At 44.5% G+C, this 22,176-nt stretch overlaps 1 protein-coding gene across 6 annotated transcripts in view; it reads left to right on the top strand.

The window, feature by feature from the left end:
* The window catches only part of sdccag8 (SHH signaling and ciliogenesis regulator sdccag8), a 47,307-nt gene that overhangs the window by 3,439 nt on the left and 21,692 nt on the right, over positions 1-22,176 (top strand). For 3 of the 6 annotated variants that reach the window (XR_013936027.1, XM_080481417.1, XM_080481418.1), the window contains exons 7-14: positions 644-708; positions 817-1,011; positions 1,221-1,359; positions 1,473-1,625; positions 2,125-2,259; positions 2,659-2,775; positions 3,210-3,352; positions 20,831-20,958. Coding sequence is in view for 5 of the 6 variants with exons in the window: in XM_080481417.1 (XP_080337543.1) it covers positions 644-708; positions 817-1,011; positions 1,221-1,359; positions 1,473-1,625; positions 2,125-2,259; positions 2,659-2,775; positions 3,210-3,352; positions 20,831-20,958 (1,075 nt within the window). In the remaining variant the exon portion in view is untranslated. Of the gene's footprint in view, positions 1-643; positions 709-816; positions 1,045-1,220; positions 1,360-1,472; positions 1,626-2,124; positions 2,260-2,658; positions 2,776-3,209; positions 3,353-3,421; positions 3,485-20,830; positions 20,959-22,176 lie in introns of all 6 variants that reach the window. The other 3 variants (XM_080481414.1, XM_080481415.1, XM_080481416.1) reach the window with 2 other exon arrangements.

The raw sequence follows: 22,176 nt of genomic DNA on the forward strand, positions 1-22,176 counted from the left end.
TTGAAAATAGAAAACAAATGTATCACTTGAAAGACATATGATCGTTTTCATGTCTTTTTTGTGTGTGTGTGTTTTTTGGTTCATTTGAAATGTACTGCATAAAAGTAAAATGCTACAAATTCGATTTTGTTTAGTTTTCTGTTTAAATAAAACATTTACTGTAAGACAAAGTCCCTTTATAAGTGTGGTCGGATTGATGTATATGGACTTGTTGTAGATTCAGCAAATCAAATGAACATAAATGATACTTAGGTGCTTAGTAATACGTTAAAGTGTTTATGACTCAAGAAGCAAGAAGTCTAAAATGGTGCACGCTTTGGTAGATTGGCGACTCTAGACTAGGCGTGAATGTGTGACTCTCTGTATTAGCTCTGTGATGGACTCTGACCTATTCAGGGGGTCTTCGACCTTTTATCAAATACCAGCTTGGAGACACTTAAGCCCCTGTGAACCTCAGACTGAATAAAAGTGCAGAAAAGGGATTTGCTGATAGAAGAAGGGAAAACTTTCTATTTTGACCAAAAAAAAACAAAGTTATGAAACGGGCTGCTGGAAGATGAAGCAGAAATTAGATAATAGTCTTATTTAATCAAATGTTGAATTGTGTATTAAAAATTGACCTTCATATGTTTGTGTCCTTCAGGAGCAACTGAAGGTGATTCACCGGGCTCAGATTGAAAGCTTGGAGGCTCAGGTTATCGCTGTCAGGTCAGTGTTGTACTTGTATCACGCTAAGAGCATAAAAGTGGAACATCTCATATCTGCTACTGTCGCTTTGCCTTCTTCTTTTCTCATATCGTTTGTTTCCATCGTTAGGAAGGACCTGTCAGTCAGTCAGAAGGAGTGTGAGGAGTTGAGGAATCGTCTGATGCACAAAGAGAAGCAGGCGGCGGTGGAGGCTGATGGAGCTCCCCGTGTGGCCGGACTGTGTCTGAAGTGTGCACAGCACGAGGCCGTGTTAGCCGGGACTCACACAAATCTGCACGTCCAGGCGATTGACAGGCTCACAAAGTCAGTGGTGACACATGCAAATCCACTCTGCAAGTTAGTCACAAATCAGTAACAGATTGTTAATATTGTCAAGTACGTCTGCAAGCGACGTTCTGATTCCCTTCGTTTTCCCATAAACAACTTCATTGGTTATTGTTCCCAGTCAAACATTTGGAGAGTCATAAAACTACGTCCACTGTAAAAGCCTGTGTCTGATCTGTATGTTTCAGAGAGCGGGATGAGTTGCTGCTTGCTCTGCGTGCTGTGCGGGCTAGTCATCAGGGCGCCCAGCAGAGGGAGTGGTCCGCCTGTCTCCAGGTTAAACAGGCAGTGGAGATGGCAGAAGAAGCAAATTTGCACAAAGCCAGGGTCAGGAAAACACACACATCTAAAAGATTCTCCCCAACTTGTTCTTTCAAACAATCTTTGCTAGGAGAATATAGTCATTGCTGCTTACCACATGTGTGTTGATGTGGGTGCAGGTGGAGGTGCAGTGTGAGCAGCTGACCAGGGAGCTAAACCGCCACAGGGAACAACTAGACCGAGAAGCTCTCGCCCTGAAGGAGAGGCTGACTGAGGCCAGAAAAGAGGGCCGTACTGAGGCCCGTAAACAGAGCGAGCAGCTCGCACATACGGTAAATCTTCCATCTTCACTTCTTCATTTCAAGAAGTCGGAACAGGAACTGTGTTGTAGGTGTGTAACCTCAATCCTCAGTCCTGGTTTATGAGATTTTAAACAAAACTATTATACTACACTTTCAATTATAAACAAACTTGTCTCCCGCACTGACAGAAGTCGTTGAAGTTATGTTAGAGCGAATCAAATTGCTATGCATTTGCAATGTATTAGAAATCTAACTTTTTATAATTTCTTAAAATTCATTCTACATAAACCAGCATACTTGTGTTCATTTTCTATATGAAACTATTAAATTCCAAGTGTAAGGCTGTGTGTGTGTGTGTGTGTGTGTGTGTGTGTGTGTGTGTGTGTGTGTGTGTGTGTGTGTGTGTGTGTGTGTGTGTGTGTGTGTGTGTGTGTGTGTGTGTGTGTGTGTGTGTGTGTGTGTGTGTGTGTGTGTGTGTGTGTGTGTGTGTGTGTGTGTGTGTGTGTGTGTGTGTGTGTGTGTGTGTCAGCTGTCCAGTCTCTCGCAGCGTGTAGCTGAGTTGGAGGGACAACTCGACAGAACTCACAGGGACAAGCGTTCACTGACCAATCAGCTGGAGGATGCCATTCGCAAACTTTCTAATCAGGAACAAGACAATACCAAGGTAAAGTGTGTACTCTGTACAATACAAATTTGAGTGAATGTGTGCTCCTGGCTGCCTTTATTACTAAAAGGAAAAGTCCTGTGTTCCTGACTTGTAACGCTTCGCCAAGTCCACTGGGTGGCAGCAGAGTATTGTCAATATTTTGTAATTATTTTTCAATTTGTGGGTGCGCCAAATATTTGAGGCACATATCAAAGGTTCAGTTTTGGTATTGTTTGTATGTATATTTTTCTTACTAGAGAACTGGATGGTAAACAGATCAATGGGCTTTGGCCTTCAAAAGAGGCTACTTGATTGTTGGTTTGAATGAATTTTAAAGTGATAGAGTAAGATTATATAAATTAGATAAAAATGTGTGCTTATGTTTAAACAAAAATCATGCATCTTTGTCATTTGTAGGCATGTGTGGATCTGCAATATCAAATCAGCCAGGCCAAACTGAAGAAAGAGGAAGCAGAGCGAGAGCTCAGAGAACTGAAGGCCACAAGCAGCAGAGACATGGAGAAGTCTGCGCAGGTATTTGTGGCTTTAACTCATAGGTCGGTTCAGATTTAGTAATTAATTAACGTTTTATAAAGACGGCTAATGATCGGTGATTGTTCAGTGAGCAGTCAACAGTTTTTAAAAAGAGGTGCCGAGGTGGATGTGTTTTAATGAAAGCAAATTATTCTCAGATGCCCACATATTTACAGAGATCTATGCTTGTAAATAGCCTGTTTGTAGATAGTATTAAGGAAAACTATTGTGCAAAAAAAAGCCCTTAATACTCAAACCCAGGACATTTTGGAAAATATAAAATACTCCTCAGTATTTCCTTTTATTCTTGTTTATTGTTGACATTATTATTAATATTTAGATATCATATGGTGTTTTTTGAGGGCATAAGGTGGATTGCTGTGAAAGATTTCCTCACCTCCTCTTCCCTCTCTTCTTCCATCTCTGCGGGACAGGAAGTGGAAAGGCTGAGCTCAGAGCTGGTTGGCTGTCGACAGCATCTGGAGGCGGTCCAAAAGGACGGGAGCCAATGGCAGGCTGAAGCCCTGAGCCTAGCAGAACAGCTGGCAAACGCCCAGCGCCAACTGCACCTCACCAGGTAGTATCTAATCCTATTATACATGCCACCACACTCACACATACACACACAGCACTCCCCTCTGCCCAGCTCCTGCCCAGCTCAGCCCAGTCCAGTCCAGTTCAGACCAGCACACCAACTGTACCGCACCAGGTAACAGCTAATCCTATTATACAAACCACACACACATAAACACACGTGCACGCCGCTGCGCTATGGTCCCGGTACCAACTGGACCTCACTAGGTCACCTCTAATCCTGTTAAGCATGCCACAACATAATGCAACACACACACACACACACACACACACACACACACACACACACACACACACACACACACACACACACACACACACACACACACACACACACACACACACACACACACACACACACACTGCCCACTCCGTGCCACCAGGCCGGTACCCAGCCCCAGCAAAAGCTCCAGCAGAGCCAAAATGGCGCTTGAGCCTTTTATTCTCTCCTTGGCGCACAAACACGCACACATACACACGATTACACACACGTACACAACAGTGTGGTTGATGGTCACCGGACAGCCTGGCCTCTGTGCCTCCTGCCAGCACCCTGCACCCGCTTTCACAACGGGCGCTACCGGCTCCCCATTATCTTCCATCTATTTCCATGCATTTCTGTCCATTTTTCCTGCCTCCCTTTATCAGCTTCACTCTCATCCTGTTATCTCTTCATCCCACGAAACCACCCAAATATCCATTTTGGCTTCCAGTTGCGTTTTTAGCTGTCCTGTTTCATCATCTTTCAAGCCTCAAAACAATTATTTGCCCCCACTGTTTTGTTTAATACTCCTTCACTTTCCTTTACTCTTACATTCCTTCCTACTTTCCTTCCCCTCTGTCCCTCCTGTCATCCACTGGCTGCTGTTTGCTTCCACACCATTCCCTGCCAAGGCCATGCCAGCCCATGCCAGCCGCTCAGGGCACTCTCTCACCCCCGCTGCCCGCAGCCGAGGTGTCTGAGATGGGCACAGATGTGGCGGCGATGCCCTGTGGTGATGGAGTCCACAGGATACAAGTTTGTGTAGTTGTGTGTGTGTGTGTGTGTGTGTGTGTGTGTGTGTGTGTGTGTGTGTGTGTGTGTGTGTGTGTGTGTGTGTGTGTGTGTGTGTGTGTGTGTGGGTGTGTGTGTGTGTGTGTGTGTGTGTGTGTCCACTGCTGCTTCTGGCTCTGAACTGTGTTTAAGTGTGTTTGTCTGTCAGCTGGCCAGCGCTTACACACTGGCTGCATGGCGGCCTGTCGTATGTTTAAGGGATGGGGCAAGGCGAGTGTATGTTTGCATGTATGTGTATGTGTGCGTGCGGGCGTGCTTGTGGGTGTGTGTGTGTGTGTGTGTGTGTGTGTGTGTGTGTGTGTGTGTGTGTATTTTGCAGCCAGCTGTGGAGAATGACATGCATATTAATGTGGCAACATGATGACTTTGACCTGTACTAGAGGAGCCACCGGTCTGAACCATTTTACTACCATGTGTGTGGCTGTATGTGCATGAGAGACTTTATAGTTTTATCTATCCTCAGATGCATACTAGATGTTTGACAGCTGTTGACTTGGCTGAGCGTGGAGCCATTCAAATTCAATTTTGGTCATTAGAGTGAAAGCCACTTCTCATAGTAATGTAACACGGATGTGTCTCTTCCTGCAGCACCACATGACAAGAAGCCTGACGTGCTCGGAAGGGGTATCGTAAAATCCCATTAAAACTTATGTTTCACGCTAAGGTTCTAAAAAAAAGCTGTTTTGCCATTGTGTGATTTGCAGAAATCAAAAAAACGTATGTGGCTTCATTGTGAGTCATCAGTACGTCATTTCAGAAAATAGAAAACAGAAAGTCTGCAGTTGTGCTGAAGATGACAGAGTTTGCATTTTAAGAGTAAAAATTTAAGGACAATAGTAACTTACCTTGAGAAGCTCTACTCAGAAAACACCGGTCAAAGATGGTTTTGTTTTCTGTGTGTACTGGGGATACAAAATAACAAAGGAGAGTTAATCTTTACAAATCTCACTGCATTTCATATAAATGTTAGTCGTATAAAATGCAGCCAATATCCTATTTGCTCAACTTTTGGAGTCCCTCCCTAACATCCACAATTCAGTCAGTGCTGTATAGTAAAGAACATTAACATAAATTAATTGTGAGTGGAGTGATTTGTGTTTTATTTTTTTTTGTCAAGGAGAATAAATGTTTTTTGGCTCCAGACAAATTTTATCTGATGGTGTAAAATATTATCCATCAGAATGTAGATAGCATAGAAATTGTCCATGGTGAATTAAACTTGTATTTCCTCCAGTGAAAGGTGATTGTTGAATGTGTGCTGTTGAGAAAATCTACAAATTTATAACCTAAAACTACAAACTAAGACACCCTCATAGATTATGTGCTTTGCCATGATGAACTGTCTTATGGTCTTGGTGGGATCCTAGAAATTGCACTGTGGTGCTTCTGTTATCTCTGACTCCTGGTCATGAACAACTGCTGTAGGCTGTAGTTCTGTCGCCTAATCGTTCGCATTCAGTCACAACCAATAAAACAAAGTAGTTTAACCTTGTTAATCTCCCTTTTTTTAAGTGGTTTCTTCATGTTTTTGATTAAGACTTAAACATATAATAGCAGATACATGTAGGGAACAAGACAAGACTTCATAGCAATGCTGCTTTGGATCCTGTTTGTAGTTCTAGAAGAACTGATCAATCTCATTCAAATGTGGCTTTGGTTGCAGCTTGGATAGTTGTCCATGTGGATAGATCACTGACTAAATTGTAGTCTTCAGTTCCAATAAAGTTCAATTCAATTTGAGTCAATTTTATTTATATTGTGCCAAATGCAACACAGTCATTTCAAGGCACTTTTTCAGAGAAAACAAACCCAACAATTCCACATGAACAAGCTTAAGTGACGGTTAAAAGGAAAAATTCCCTTTTAATAGGAAGAAACCTGCAGTACCAGACTCAGAGGTGGCGGCTTTCTGCTGTTCTGCTTGGGGTTTGGGGATAGAGGAGAGAAAAGGAGAGGCCAGAGACAGAGAGCAACAGGCAAACATACAAATGGAGACGGAGGCAGGAAGCTCAGGCCAGGACACTCCAATTCCAGTTCCAGAGATCCTGCGGGAAGGTAACCTATAGCAGCGTCACTGTAAAATGGTCCAGGGTGGCCTGAACCAGCCGCAACTGTAAGCTTCATGAAGTAGAAAAGTCTTAAGCCTAATCCAAAGTGTATAGTTATATATTGTTGTAGTGGTTAGCAGTAATCCCTCACAGTGAGAATATCTCCAGCTGGGCCAGTTTGCATGTTCTCTCTGTGCGTACATGTGTTTTCACGTATTCCTTCGGTTTCGTCCCACTGCCTTAAGACTTAGATAGTTGCCTATATTTGTGAATGTGAGTGTGTGTGACTGATTGGCAACTTGTCCATGGTGCGTTCTGCTGCGATCGGCCCACCGTGGCCATAAGTGGTGATGGAGAGGAACAGAAGATGGATGGAAGGGAAGTGACTGAAGGTTTAATCCAGGCCAAAATGGTCCTCGGTGCAGTGATGTGATGTTTTGTGCAATAGTGCGCCTCTACAACGATGGAAATTCATTGTACACACACCTGCTTCATACACACCTGTTGAAAAGCCTTTGTCTTTCTTTAGGCCAGCTCTTGTTTTTTGTTTGTTTCTACCTTTCATTTCCCCACATGTCATGTTCTCTGCTGCGCTTTTCTCTTCCCATTCCAAAACCAAACAAATAAACCTCAAGCGATTCCCTTTTTTCTGTATCTCTGTCTTTTTCTTTCTCTTTCTGTCCATCTGCGGGCCTTTGGGGGTTATGCAGAGCTACACACAGTTCATTGGTAGTCGTGCCCTTTCTTGTTGTTCACTACAGAGCCATGCATGAGCTTTTGTAGTCTTGGGGGGCTGGTTTGTGTCACTGTGTTTGCGCGTGTTGTTAGATTGTAAGAGGAGAGGGTGAGATTCACAGTCGCGAGGCTGGAAGCCATTTTTATGACCAGCCTTCGAAGGCAGGCCTTTGATTCTGTCTTTGCAACTTGCCCGCGCCTCCCTTTTATTCCGTCCTGCTCTCGTGGCCCAAATGATCACAGCTCGCCTTCAAACAGAGGACATGAAGGAGGAAGAGCTTGTGTTTGATTTCTGGTAGCCCTACCTTCCTTCCTGATAAGCGCATATGTATAACGCACACATGCACGCACACACTTGTTTGTACAACTGCATCTTCACAAATGCTCGCGCTGATATGCACATCAGTCGAACCAACATGCCTGCACACACAGACACCAACACATGCGCTCACACACACAGATGCAGGCACGCATCCGGGGGTCCCATGGCGGCTGGTGCGCTGCGCTGTGCTCCAGGATTGGATCATCAGCCAGCTGTGAGTTGGACAGCCCAGGATCTGTCCTAATCCCCGCCACTCTGTTCACATCGCCTCACACACACACACTCACACACTCCAGTCCCGGCCCCAGCCCAGCAGAGGGCTTTACCAAGTTTGTTTTGTTTGTTTGCTCCTGTCTTTCTTCACTTTCTTTCTTTTCTTCTTTCCTTGTCTCCATCCGGCCTCATCTCTTCCCGTGTTGTGATCACATATCCCAAAGGCCACACAGAAAACTGCCCAGCATAACTTCTGCTGCAACACATGCCAGATAGGAATGAGTGGATAGATGTGTGTTTGCATGCGTTGGTGTATCTACGATTAGTTGAGACCTGTGTGCCTGCTTTCTGTTTGGGACGAGTCGAATGTCTGCGAGGCCCCAAATCTTCCACCCAATTTGTTATCCCCATAAAATCAAGCATCCATGTTCATGAGGGTGGTTGCTTAGTGCTGCAGGTGGACCTGGAACTGAACTAGCTTCAGTGGAGAAGTTTACTTTCCGTGTCTTCCTGAATTAGAACTTCAGTAGAATATAGATTACGGGGCCTGAAAAAATATCGAAACTCTTCATACAGCCTCCTGTTCTGCCAAAACAGTAGTTTCAATAGAGTCCAGACACGCTTTGGAGAGAGGCCCAAGACATTTCCTTCCAGGTCAGCTGGACATGCTGTTAGCAGATTCTTCTCTCCCTGTAACTTTTGGAGTTTTGGTCGTGTAAGAACATTATGCTGCTTTTCCATTTGGTGGAAAACAGGACTCTAAAATGCTCATGCCTCAAATGAATGCTTCCTCAGACTTCTGGACTACGTAGCAATCTCTCTGGCTGCGTCTTTAATCGCACACATCCACTCTTAGACTTTCTATTTTGAGTGATAAAGTGTGTTCACGCCATGAAGTGAGCCAACAGTGTGCACCGTGTGGAATCATGTTCATCACGGTCAGAAGAGTTAAGATTCACACACTGAAAATTCCTTACTCGGAGGTCGCTGTCGTTGCTACAAAATACCTCAGGGTGCAAATAGTAGATCACCCATTGATGCCAAATACAAATTGTTCGCCTTATTCACAGTTGATTCCAGTAATTTCTCAATGCCGATGTTGAATTTGAAGTGCACGCCACCCAGATAAGTGGCAACACATTGAGTATATTAGTTAGTCAATGTAGTACTGTACTACTGATGTTATTTTGAATATAATGTTTTTGGACCAATGAGACCCATGTGAAAGTGTTGAAAAGCTGTATAATATGACCCCTTCAATGTACATGTAGATAGCTGTTTATTTAGAGCCTCTAATTCATCACAGCTAAACGACTAAAGCAATGAGTAACAAACTCATTTAAACTTCAGTTCTTGTAATGACATTATTGATTTTATTGTAATATTATATATAATAATATTTTTAAATCAAATCGTGGAAAAAAATCTGTTACAATATCAATATGTCGAGGTCAGGCAAAAGACACACACTAGGTAAGTGGCCAGTCCAAAGCAGAAATACACAATCAGACATGCTTATATTCACACCGAGGATCAATCAACCTGACATTCATATTTTGGCCTGTGGGAGCAAATTGGAGAAAACCCACATATGCACAGGAAGAACTTGCAAACTGAACCGAGCCTGGAATCAAACTTGCTGTGAGGCCAAAGTGCTAATGTCCTCCTGAAATGAGTTTTCACCTTGTGAAAGGAGAAGAGATGAGGTTCCAACGCCTCCACTACAGAATGAAAAGTAAACCCTGGAAATGTCATGAAACACGAGGCGGCAGACAGGAAGCCTGATACTGTTCCTGTGTTTTAAGGCCATGCTCCCCTCGCTGTGACCCTGAAATCACAAGATTGATGCACAGAATGAGTCACACAAAGCTCCCGACCCACCGCAGTGTATCTTATAGGGAAAGTTCCCCAAACTCTATTAAACATGTCACGCTGCTGCTCTCTCTTCTCTACCTATCTCACCCCCCCGCCTCAGTTGTACATCATGATATCAAGGTCTGGAAAGGCAGTGAACAGAACTGTGTGTGTGTGTGTGAGGGCGGAGAAGTGTAAATGAGGAAGGTGAGGCAGCAGATGCCGCGTCCCGCCAGAGGCTCGCTTTGAGCAGCAAGTGAAATCTGGGCGCGACAAAACTGCTGCAAACCAACTCGGCGGGAGGCCCTTGTCCAATCACGGCCCGGAATAAAAGGGCCGGGGCGCCACGCGGGCTGCAGTCGCTCAGGAGAGGTGGGGGCCATAATGAACCTCCGAGCGTTGCCAGCAAGTACACACACACACACACACACACACACACACACACACACACACACACACACACACACACACACACACACACACACACACACACACACACACACACACACACACACACGCACGAATATGCACACACACTGACAAAGCACAGCATCTTTCTTTCTACCTGGCATTAACAGTGTCGAACCACTGTCACCACGCACACACGCAGCTTCGACAACAACTGTGCACTGTTTTGCGTGCGCGTGCAAAGCGTTTTCCTTTGCTTGTTTATGAGCGTGCGCTCAGAGGAGCCTGTGTGCGAATGTTATGTGTTGATACCTTTGGGCTACACCTGTGTCTGTGAAGTTTGATGTGTGTGTCTCTGTGTGACAGCAGCGGGGCAGTGCCAGGTATGAAGCTCGTTGTGTGTTTCAGTGCGCGAGTGTGCGTGTGTTTCAGTGTGTGTGTGTGTGTACGCCTGTCTGGTCGGCGGCCATGTTGTTGGGTAGCAGATGGCACCATGGTTGGCAGGGGAGGGGCTGCTTAGCACAACTAATCAGACAGTTACGGATAGGGCAGCTGGGAGGGCCGTCGGCCAGCCGTGTGTTCGTGTGTGTGTGTGTGTGTGTGTGTGTGTGTGTGTGTGTGTGTGTGTGTGTGTGTGTGTGTGTGTGTGTGTGTGTGTGTGTGTGTGTGTGTGTGTGTGTGTGTGTGTGTGTGTGTGTGTGTGTGTGTACCACGGAGTGCCATGATGTTGACAGTGGTGGGCCCGTTGGCCCGGTGATGAGACCTTGCCGCGTTCTTCTCTCCTCGCTGTCGGAGTGCCCTCTCTGCCATCCTGCCTCCTCACCTCTCCCTCTCTTGTACTCTCGCTGTTTCTCTCGCTCAATCTGTTGAGACCGACTCACTGTTTTATCTTTCTTCTACTTTCTTTGACTCTCAGTCTCCTTTTGTCTTTCTCTCACACTGTCTTACACGCTGCTGCATCCGGACTTCTTCAGCCATTAATTGTAACTTCAGCTGTATTCATCTGATTTGCTTTTTGTCAAGCTGGGTGCTCACAAGAATGATTGGAAATAATTGCAATATGGATTTAATATAACATAACAGTTCGAGTTTGAAAAGTGTGGCCTCAAGATTGGGAGCACTTGTCCTTTCATGACACATATTGATGGTTACGGAGCTGTCAGGTGTCTGAATGCTTGTTAAAATCACACAGAACAACTAATGACTCTCACATACATACCTGTACATTTTTTTCACTTAAGTAACACTGAAACACAAATTTGGCTGGATTAATAACTTATTGAGAATAGATTTACACGGTCCTTGCTCTCTGCCAGCGTCTTGTTTACAGCAGTCTCCGTTACTTGGTGCTTTTTCATACATGAGACATTTCACTCCCCCACACTCCACAAACCAACTATAAACTACTTGTCTTCTACACATTATCATGTTTTCAACAACTGGCAGTATATCTGAAAGACTGGCGCCATCACATCTCCGCCACTCTTTGCTGTTTACAAGTGACTCGTCTGCTCCACCACATACAGGTAGATCAACAATAATCCCCTGGCTTAACGGATCAAAAATTAATGAAGGCAACAGAGAAACAGTTTTTCGAATTTTAACCGTGACTGTCTCAGACTGGCTTGGCTGGACATCAAGCAGCTGATATACAATTTTCAAAAGGTGTGCAATCTACCTGTATTTCCTTTACAATCAACCAGTTGATTGCATATTGGGCATCCCTGCTCTACACATATTAGCCAAAGCATAAGCATAGTTGTGTAAGTCCCCCCTTTCTTCTGCCAAAAGACGTCTGACCAAAGCTTGGACTTGACTTGACCTCCAGACTTGTCTCCAGTTCACAAAACCTCCAGATTTGTAGATACTCTGACCCAGTTGTATATCCATCACAATTTGATCCTTTTCAAATCCACAAACTTTTCCTGCTTCTAACACAAAGTGTGTGTCCTTTATATGTGTGACCCACTAACAGGTCCTTTGAAGAAGAGATAATCTTCCCTTCACAATAGTTTTTTTTATCTCCAAGTTTTAATTTGCACAGAAGGATTCATTATCTTCAAATATAGACACTGTGTTGTGCTGTGCAGGACAAAATTATGAATACACTACAAGTCTAAATCATTTTCCAGGCGTTCCCAACAATAAAAAGCTGAATCTGCAAAGAGTAGTTTGAGTATTTCAAATATTTCATAGATGGCTTCATTCCTGATTTGTCTTCACCAGTTTACTCCATCACTGTACCTTTTTTTCCTAATCCAAGTCTGAGTTAAGTTTGCTAGATTGCCGCAAAAAGATGTACGTATTCCTGCATCCACCCGTCAGCCATTAAGTAATGAGAAGTAGAAATCTAAACATTCCTTTCTGATTTAACTGCACAAACCTTTTTACATCCGACAACAGTTACTGTTCACACGCTGTAAATTCAGCCGAAGGAAATCACACATTCTACTGTAAGTCCAAAGATTATTAGGCAGAGCTGTAATGTGTCCATCCTGGGGGGCTGGAAGTGGATGGACTAGACAGATCGTTGACTGTGAGACCTCAGGCAAGATGGAGGCAAATCTGTCGGCTACAACTGTTCTCACCCCAGCCAAGTGTGCCCTGGGACACTGGCCTACATACACTCACTACTGCTGGAGGACAGAGAAGGAGAGGGAGAGCACCAGCCCTCTGTCATCAACCCACCGTTCACCCTTCACCTCGTACTGCGCTCATCTCTCGCCTACTTTTTTTGTTTGTAGGATTTTCCCTCCACTCATCTCCACCTTGTCAAACTACACACGTTTCCAAACTTTGTCTCTCTAAATTTGTGAATGATTAAATTTTTTTTATTAAATTTGTATAGTCTGGAGTTTTATAGTAGTTTTATATATTTCAGATAGTTGCAGGGTGCATTAATGTGTATAGAGCCGTCGTCATGCATGGATCTGGAAGTAAATTAGCATGGATGTGTACATGTGTGTGTGTCATCTGGTCAACTTTGTGCCTTCACACACCCCTGCTGGGAGGGTGGCAGCATCAGTGGCTCGACGCTGTGCCCACTGCCCAGTAGGCACAGCTTTCATCCAACATGACAGAACCGCTCTCTGCTCTTCCTTTTCTCTTCATTTCTCCCTTTTACCTCTGTCACACTCTTTTACCTGATTGATCTATCCTTTTTATCTTTTCATCCTCTTCATTTCTGCCCTTCATATAGCTGCTCTTTGTTCTCTTGTGCTTTTTTTTCCTCCTTGTGTTCAATCCATCACTTTCTCTCTGTTGCCCTTTGTAAGCACAGCGGCGCCAGACAGTGCCTCATAGGTAGTAGGCCGGTGCCCCCGTCAGCAGATTGTACTGGGAGATGATCACAAAGATGAGCACGACGCAGAAGGGAGGGGGATAAGACTGGAGTGAGGTAGCAGCTGAGTGGAGATAATCTCTAAGATGTTGAAGGAGGAAAACTGAAAAGGAAAGAAAGCAGTGAAGAGTTGAAATAGTGTGTAACAATTCAAAAGGACAAGCCGGCGGCCCTTTAAATGCCACAACGAGATGTGAAATAGTGCTTGTAACGGACCTGATTTGGGATAAATCAGAGCCGGATGATTACAAATTACATTGAAATTATATGACGTTAAAAAAGTGTGGGGGTAGAGGTTGCCTTTATTTGCAGTTATACCACTGTGGACTTCAAACTTTTTTTTTTTTTTTAAATAACATAATTTGAAACAGTTGTTGAAATCCAAAGGCAAAAATACAAATTCAGGAATACAAATGTGTGTCTAACGACATACTTAATGCTTTAATCCTCCGCTTATTATAATCCTGATTGCTCAAGAACTTAAAGGAAAGAACTTCCACTGGGAGGAGCGTCGTAACCATCCTAACCCTGATTTCTCATGACGGAGCTCACTGAACCGCCTCACATTTTGAGAACCACTGCATTGTTAATGCATGCTTTCTTGATGAAAAGATAAGAATGAACGTTTCTGATGATTAGTATAATGATTCACATTGTTTGTATCATGAGAAAAGCCATCCTGCTTTGTAAAGTGTTTAGTGGGGTCAGTACATGTGGAAATAGTGAAGTGAGTTTGATTGAAAATAAATGGTCCAGAGGAAAAGGAAGTTTGCAGAGGATGTAGAATTAGTGAAGTAAGAGTGTGAAAATTGTTTGGGAGGGTTAGGAGAGCGGGACGGTGCATGCTCCTTCCTGCCAGTTGCCCCCACCACCCCACCTCCACTCCTCAGACTGGGTGGGAGGGGTGAGTGGCTTTTTGAATGGACATCAGGTATGTCTCAGGTGTGAAGTGAATTCCAACACAGGTGGACTGTGCTCACAGCAGGAGGGTAGCTCTCCATGTGGCTCAAACTTTACGTATGAACACAATTCTTTGGCACTGCTCACTGCCCCCCCCCCCCCCCCTCCCAAGTTAAACAATTTTTTTTAATGTCTTCGCACAGAAGCTAAACTTTTATCACTATTTAAAAGACTCGGGTACAGAGTTCCCTTTTTTAAGGAAGACATTGGCTAATTTTCAACTTTCACGTCCTTGTGCATTATATTGGCTCTTTATTTATGTGCAGTAAAACATTCACATAACATGTTTTGTACTTACACTTAACAAAACATCTAATTAGAAGAAGAAACCTGATTGAGAAAATTAATTTTAGGCGGTTCGTTTACCTTCTCTGCTGAAATAGATTTGACCTCCAGCACTGCCACATATGTTACCCATAACTATTTCTGCAGGGCACAGATTTGACACTGACGTTAAGTCCTCAGTTTCTGGATTGGGTCAGAGGGAGAGCATATTGTACGTATGCTGTGTGTTTATTTTTAAAAAAATCACAGATGCCTGCGCTGCCAGTCCGCTCTTCTTGTGTTAAGACCATCAGTCATCTGTGCCAATTAAGATTTTTAAACTTCTCGCTCTGTTTTGTGAGCAGATAGATGATGACAGAGGCCAATCAGTGGCTAATTGCTTCAAACTAGAGCTGCATTTTTCCTCTGTGTGCTTTAACAGCAAATGTTTGTTTCTCTGAGGGTCACGTCTATTTGTAGCCGTCTGTGTGTATGTCCATGCGTTTATTCATATTCAGGAGAGATTTCAGACAGCTTTTGAAATGAAGCAAAATTGCACGGTTATTGTTCATATTGTGTGTGTGTGTGTGTGTGTGTGTGTGTGTGTGTGTGTGTGTGTGTGTGTGTGTGTGTGTGTGTGTGTTTGTGTGTGGGCAGAGAGGGTATATTTAATTTCAACACTACCTTTAACAGTTGCAGTGTCCAGGTTTTCCAGGCATCATGGGCTAACCACTGACCTTGGTGGCAGCGGGGGGGCTTTAGTGCTCCTTGAAGAAGAAAAGAGGCTTGGGCCGCCCGCTGTAAACAAAGTTGACTTGCCGACAGATGGATTGAATGACAGAGAGGCTAACTGAGCCAGGAACGGGCCTGGCAGCATCGCACGGAGCAGTGAGAGAGAGCGGGAGAGAGAGAAAGAGAGAGATAAAGGGGGGGAGGGAGATGGAGAGGGGAGAAGAGAGAAGAGGTGGCCAACAGGAGAGGAGGTGTGAACAGGTGCAGGGCCGCTGAAGGAAGAACCAGCAGATGGAGAGAGACACAGCCAGTTTAGTTACAGGAAAAAAAGGGTGGGAGGGAAAAGAGGAAGGGAGGAGGGAGAGATGGAAACGGCAGAGGAAATAAAAAAAGAATCGGAGCAGAGATGAGAATACTCTGGACGGATAGATGGACAGATATATGGGTTGGGCGCAGAGTAAACAAACGGTGGGGCAGCATCAGGCCTCTGCGCCTGTTTACCAAAGTAAAGCGGCGAGATGGAGGGAGGCTGTCGGGAGGAGAAAATGTGGGAGCAGAGCGATCGACTCGCATCACCCTGAGGTTTAATAAAAATGTGCTAAAACACATTGAGGTGCGTATGACAAAAAAAGGAAGGGAAAAAAAAATCGTGTGACACTGCGTGCGCTGCATCACACCAGACAATTCAGATGTTTATTGTGTGCGGCGTCACTGATACACAGCACAACAAATGCTCAATATGTCACTTTATTTTCTCGGCGGCGCACTCCTCCATTGTTGGCAGTATCGGTTAGATAGGCCTACACAAGGCCTCCGTCGCACACTCCAACCAGCGCGCTCACACATAAGCAGAAACCATCGCCGTGGCCCTGCGTATCAAACTGTTGAATATTAATGCAGCCTGATTGATGCGGTCTATCATAAATAGCTGTGGGTCTGCTGGATTCCCTCCACCACCGGTGAATCATCACAAGTGTCACCATTTTCAGCCGCCGGAGACCAAATAGTTAACAGTTGTAATTTTATAGTATAGTATTGGCTTGTTTGAGTGAAGTCTCGCTGACATCAAGTCTCAAAATATAGTTGTGAAAAGCACTGTAAATTAATTCATTTTAATCATAGTGAGGTATCTTGAGATCAGCTTTTACTTATTGCTGGATGACAATGTTGACGGATCCTCATCAAGACTGAAGTGAAAACACACTCTTTTTCCACATGCCCATAATATCTAAAAACTATGCAAAACTCAATTCTTGAGCTTGTTGCATTTGAAACTGTTTTTGACTTTTTTTCTGCTCCTTCTCGAGGTTCATCACTACCTGCAGTCCTCTTTGGAACAGAGCCTGTGATTTTGCATGTTTGTGCTATAGGCTAAGTTCACCTTCTGTTCACCTTTATGTTAATTTTACACCTGTTTTTGTGCAACACGGCAGCATCACAGAACATGAAATATGAATATGCATTTATTTGAGACTTATTTTTCTTTGTTTGACATTTGTTTCTTGTGTAAATGATTAATATGCATTAATATGCAGTGCACAATATTTACGACTTTCTCTAAAGCACATAACTTCTAACTGAAGTTTGGGCCTCATCCGTCATGTCAATTTCTAAGTTGCAACAACAATTTGGCATAAATTCTGTATAGTTTCCATGCACACAAACATTTTTGTGGGAGTTTTTTTTTTGTGTGCATTTGTATATTATGACTTGAGTTGTGTGTGTGTGTGTGTGTGTGTGTGTGTGTGTGTGTGTGTGTGTGTGTGTGTGTGTGTGTGTGTGTGTGTGTGTGTGTGTGTGTGTGTGTGTGTGTGTATATATATGTGTCAGAGTGATATTGTGTTTCCTGGAGAGTGAAGTCCATTTCTACTTTAGTCAAAACAGCGGTCAGTGGTAGTCTGGCGTTGGCGTATGTCTCCAATTCCTCCAAGTCCACCGTCTGACTCCAATTTGTGCTCGTTCTCTGATAAACCGCGGCATTTGGTGGTTCTGGCGTGGGATGCCGGCTGCACCATGGGGTGCTGCAAACTCCGCGCTTGGTCAGGCCCTGGCACCCCACATCTAATGGGCAACAGCTTGAATAGTGCCCACTTAAGCAGGCAGTGTGGACTGGGCTCCCTCTTCTTCCTCATCACTCCAGCCAGCTAGCCAGCCAGCCACCGCCTCTGCCACCTCCCACTTACCCAGCAGCCACTGTACCTGGACGCAGCCCCAGAGCCATTCCAGCCTACCTTAGGCCCCTGGCCCGTGCTGCTCTCGCCATACTTATCAAGCTGTCCTACAGTGCATCAGGCCAGGCATATACAAACAGGCCCAGCTATCTGCTAACTGAACATTCAGTCTATTGCCTCCGAGGCCCAAACAAGAGTTCCTGCCACAGGCAGCGTCCCAGAGCCCATTCACCAATTAACTGGAAGGCAGATTGTTGCCCAAGGAGAATTATACATCCCCAGCCCCACACATTCAGCCTCTGCTCTACCCGACGCCCCGAATGCTCGCTCCAGGGCTTGGCTCTCCTCTGACATCTCTTCTTTGCTTTCTGTTTTTTATGCCTCAGTTTGATCGTGCTCATCAGCAGCCATTTTGGGACAACATTTTACAAGTAAACATGTTGCGTTTGATTGTTGATACAAAATGGCGCACAGGAAAGATCCTCATAACTTTGATCTATCAGCGTCAGTTTGATCTTCAGTTGAGATTTCAGGCCTTTGTTTACTTGTGAACTCGTGACAAACCCTGAGACGCAACTTATTTGAAAGCAAGTCGTGATGCTGCTTCGGGATGTCCTCGCTGAACCCAGGCCTGAAGGCCTCCCATCTATATGTCCTTTTCTAAGTGCTTTCATACGTTTGTACTCATAGTCCGTGGTTGAGTCGATCAGTGAGACCAAACAGATGCCAAATGTGAAGCTCTCTGTCTTTTTGCTTTTCTGTCCTCAAATTTTTTTGTCACTCTCCTCTTCCTCACCACCACTCTATTGCTGACTGCTGGAACTTTCTGGCGGACTCTCTGATGCTAATTGGTGGGTAAACAGGTCTGGTGTGAGCCCCCCCCCCCCCCCCCCCCCCCCGATCCGAACCGCACACAAACGCACACACATAGACATACACAAATACACACGGCCCCCTGGAACCTCTTGCAGGACCAAATGGCTGGCAACGCCTGCCCGCCATCTCCCGCTGAGCCCTGGTGTGCGCTTTGGTGGCTCAGGCTGCTGTTCAAGCCCAGCGGGGGTTCAGTCGCTCACACACACACACAGACACACACACTCATATGCGTACAGACACACACACAGTCTCCTTGTGTCCCCTGCACACCCGCCACCCGCTTTCACACCCCAGACAGCAGGACAGCAGGAGAACACACACACACACGAAGGAACAGACAGACGCGGTCACTTTAGAGATGCAGGCCAAGCGCTGTAGGGGAGAAAAGTTTTCACTTAAACTGGAGAATTCTCTCTTCATTAGCGCCTTTGGACTTCAGGAAGAGTTCTGTTTATTTGTTCGTTTTTTCCTCTCTTTGTAGTTCTTCTTTTCTCTCCTTCTTTGTCTGCGTCTCTGTTGTTGCAGAGCGTTTGGACTTGGTTGAGTTAAAAAGTTTGCTTCAAACAGGAACAAAATGCAGCGTTGTTCAAAGCCGGCGCCACCTTCGTTTGCATCTTACCTGCTCGATATTGACACGAATTCAAGCGCAGATTAAAGCGATCGCGAACAGTATGTCTGCGTTCCAGTTAAGCTAAGGACTGTGTACTTAGCCATATGTAAACCCTCTTAAAATACAAATATGGCTGATGTTGTAATGCATCATTGGAGAGCTGTGTGTGCTTTTTTAACATGTGTGTAATATGTGTAAAACTGACTCATGCTGCTCCAGACCCGTCATTGATGTTTTGACTTTTAACAAATCAGGAGATAAAAAGTTAATTCTCAACCAGAGCACTAGAGACCAGTTTGTGTGTGTGTGCACATGTGCTGTAGACAGCTGCTGTATCACTCAGGGGTCTTCTAGCTGACAGTGGTCTGACACGTTTACCCTTCGGCCCCCTGAGTCTTTTCCATCATTGTCCTCTCTGTCCTCTCTTTCATGCTCTTGGTGTACAGTGTGTTCGCTCTAATGCCTCCTCTCTCACCTCTGTGTTCAGCTACCACACTCTCTTTTCCACATCACTGATCTCCTTCATGTGCACCAAAACTAACTTCCCTTCACCTGTGATTCAGAAACAGTGGCGGAGTATCCTGGGATGCATTGAGAATAAACTGCTGCAGATACTAAATCACGCATTTAAGTCATATTTCTGATATTAGCTCGATAACGTCCCCTGATCACATTGTAACAAGGCTGTTGTTTCCCCTTTTCCTCAGTGAGTGTGCAGGTCTCATTTCTTGCATGATTATTAAAACACACCTCTCGTTCAGAACTGCTCACGCGCAACACATTTGTTAGTGTGTTTTGAATGTAATGGCCTGCATAATTAGAAAGCACTTAAATCCACATGAGGCTGATTAACAAACACACAGACTGAAAGGTAATGGAAGTTGGCTCCGGCAGAGTGGAGTGTTACAGTCCTGTCCCTATCCGACATGGTAAAAGTGATCAGAGTGGGCTTTCAAGTCATGACTCAGAAACCTTTTTATGCTTCGGCATCAGCAGAAGATGAATAAGACGCTATCAAGCTGAGACTAATCGTGTGTGATAAGTGACTCCGGAACTCAACAGTGTTTTTGGATTGTTTTCCTTTATGGGAGTGATGCTGTGCAAACATGCAGCAGGTATCATGGTGCATCCTCACAGGATTTGATAGCCAATAAATTACATTTCTCTGATTTGGCCATGATAAAATTATGCTTGTGATCTTCCCCTCAGTGTTTTCAAAGTGACTACAGACAAGTTAGATGCAGATTATACCAAACATACACTATGTTAGTTATAATGTATCTGCTTTGATAAATAAATAAAATTAGACCTCATTACTGATTCTATAGAAAGCTTTAAATGTGAAATGTTCTACACATTGTCAGTGTTTTATTAATATTTAGTTTCATATCTGACTGAAGCTTCTCTTTCAACAGCATCCAGTGTCTCGGATTTGCCTTCAGCCTCACTGGCTCTGGAAGGCAATTGAAAGCTTTCCTCAGTTTGTAAAAGCTGAGCTTATGCATACAGTTAATCTCATTTCTTCACATTTTTAATTTGGAACTCCGACTTTTGTAACATTCTTCTCCTCCTATGTATGGATATACATGGCCAATAGCGGCTTTGCAATCTCATGTTTCTTTTACGTAATAAAAAAAAAAAGATAGAGAGAAAACATTGGTGCCTACTTCTTTGAATCATGTAAAGGCGACATCCAGGATGTCCAGACAAATGTCATGTATGATGGTGAAATACTTGATTTCACATAAAAATATCACGTATAAAAGAGACAATGAATAACACAGTTTCCCTCGGATCCCAGGAGGATAACTGTTAGACAGAAAATTAAAACAAAAAGATGTCCCTTTTCATCGTTGATTAAATGTCTTTTACAGACAGGACAGGGAGAGTACAGCACGGGCTCACGAGGAGGAAACGGCGTCTGTGACACTTGCAGCGCGGGAGAAGGAGAGGGAGCTGTTCGCCAAGCTTCAGCAGGCAGAGGCTCATCACCAGCTGAGAGGTCAGTGCTCAGTGTCATAAGCAGACACACATGCTGTCGACCTGAGAGGTAATGTGTTTCATCAGAGAGACAAACTGTACAAAACGTGTTTTTGGGCTGTAAAAAGGAACCAGAGTGTGTTTGAAAAGCCCACAGAAAGAACATGTGAACTGTACACAGAAAGGTCCGGGTGTCATCCATTACGGCATTGTGTTTTCTTGTTTTTTGTACTAAAAGCTGAGTTCATGTGTTCATGTTTAGCTGTTTATTCCACTGCTCTGTGTCTGTTATAGTGTTTGCTGTCGCGGTGTCAAACATACCGGCCTGCAAGAGGCTCCAATCCGGTCAAACCACTATTCAATTGTAAAAATTTCAGAGAAAACATTCATTGTTTTTTAATATACGTTATACGACATGTTTTTGGATTGAAGGAAGAAACACAGAAGCTCAGGGAGAACATGGAAACAACACAAAAAAACTGTCTTACTAACTGGTTCAAACCTGGGATATTGTCGTCACTAGGAGAGAGTGCTCACGAACCACCATGCAGTCTGAAATGTAAATATAAACTGTCATATAAGCTGAGAGGTGGACAAGTGACATCTTTCCAAAGAGTTTCTTTGAAGAACACCACACACTGTAGAGAACACCACTGCATGTCCTCACATTCAGCTTTTTCTATGGGCCTGTGCATTATGCAGGTATATAGTCTGCACTCTGAGGATTAACTAACTGAAGAGGATGAAGCAATTAGAGTCAAAATATTCAGAAGTGCCGGAGATAAAGCAGCACAGCCGAAAGGGTCAGCTGCAGATCCACCGCCGCTGAGCTGGGAGGGTTTCAGTCTCTTCCTCAAGGATGATTCAGCAGGGTGGACAGGAACACAACTCATCAAGAGATCTCAAAAGAGCAGAACAGAGCGAAAAGAGTAAAGCGGCCGTCTAAAGAGGAGAAGAGACGCTCGCTGGGCAGAGCGGAGGGAAGGTGATGGGAGCAGAGTGGAGAGACCCCGCTCAGAGCTCCCTGTCTGTCTGCGCAGCAGAGCTGCTGCTGCTAGCACATCTGTTGCACCATCTGGATCCCCCCCACCACCCACCCTTTAACAGCACCCCCTCCCCTCCCCACCCCTCCCCTCCCCTCCCCTCCCCTCCCCTTCTCCTATCTTTTTATTTACCTGTGGTTCCCTCCAACAACCAGGGAGCCTGCTGGTACGCAGAACAAAGATGGAGAGTATAGAGG

Source organism: Lipophrys pholis (assembly GCF_963383615.2).
Source record: "Lipophrys pholis genome assembly, chromosome: 15".
Lineage (NCBI taxonomy): Eukaryota > Metazoa > Chordata > Actinopteri > Blenniiformes > Blenniidae > Lipophrys > Lipophrys pholis.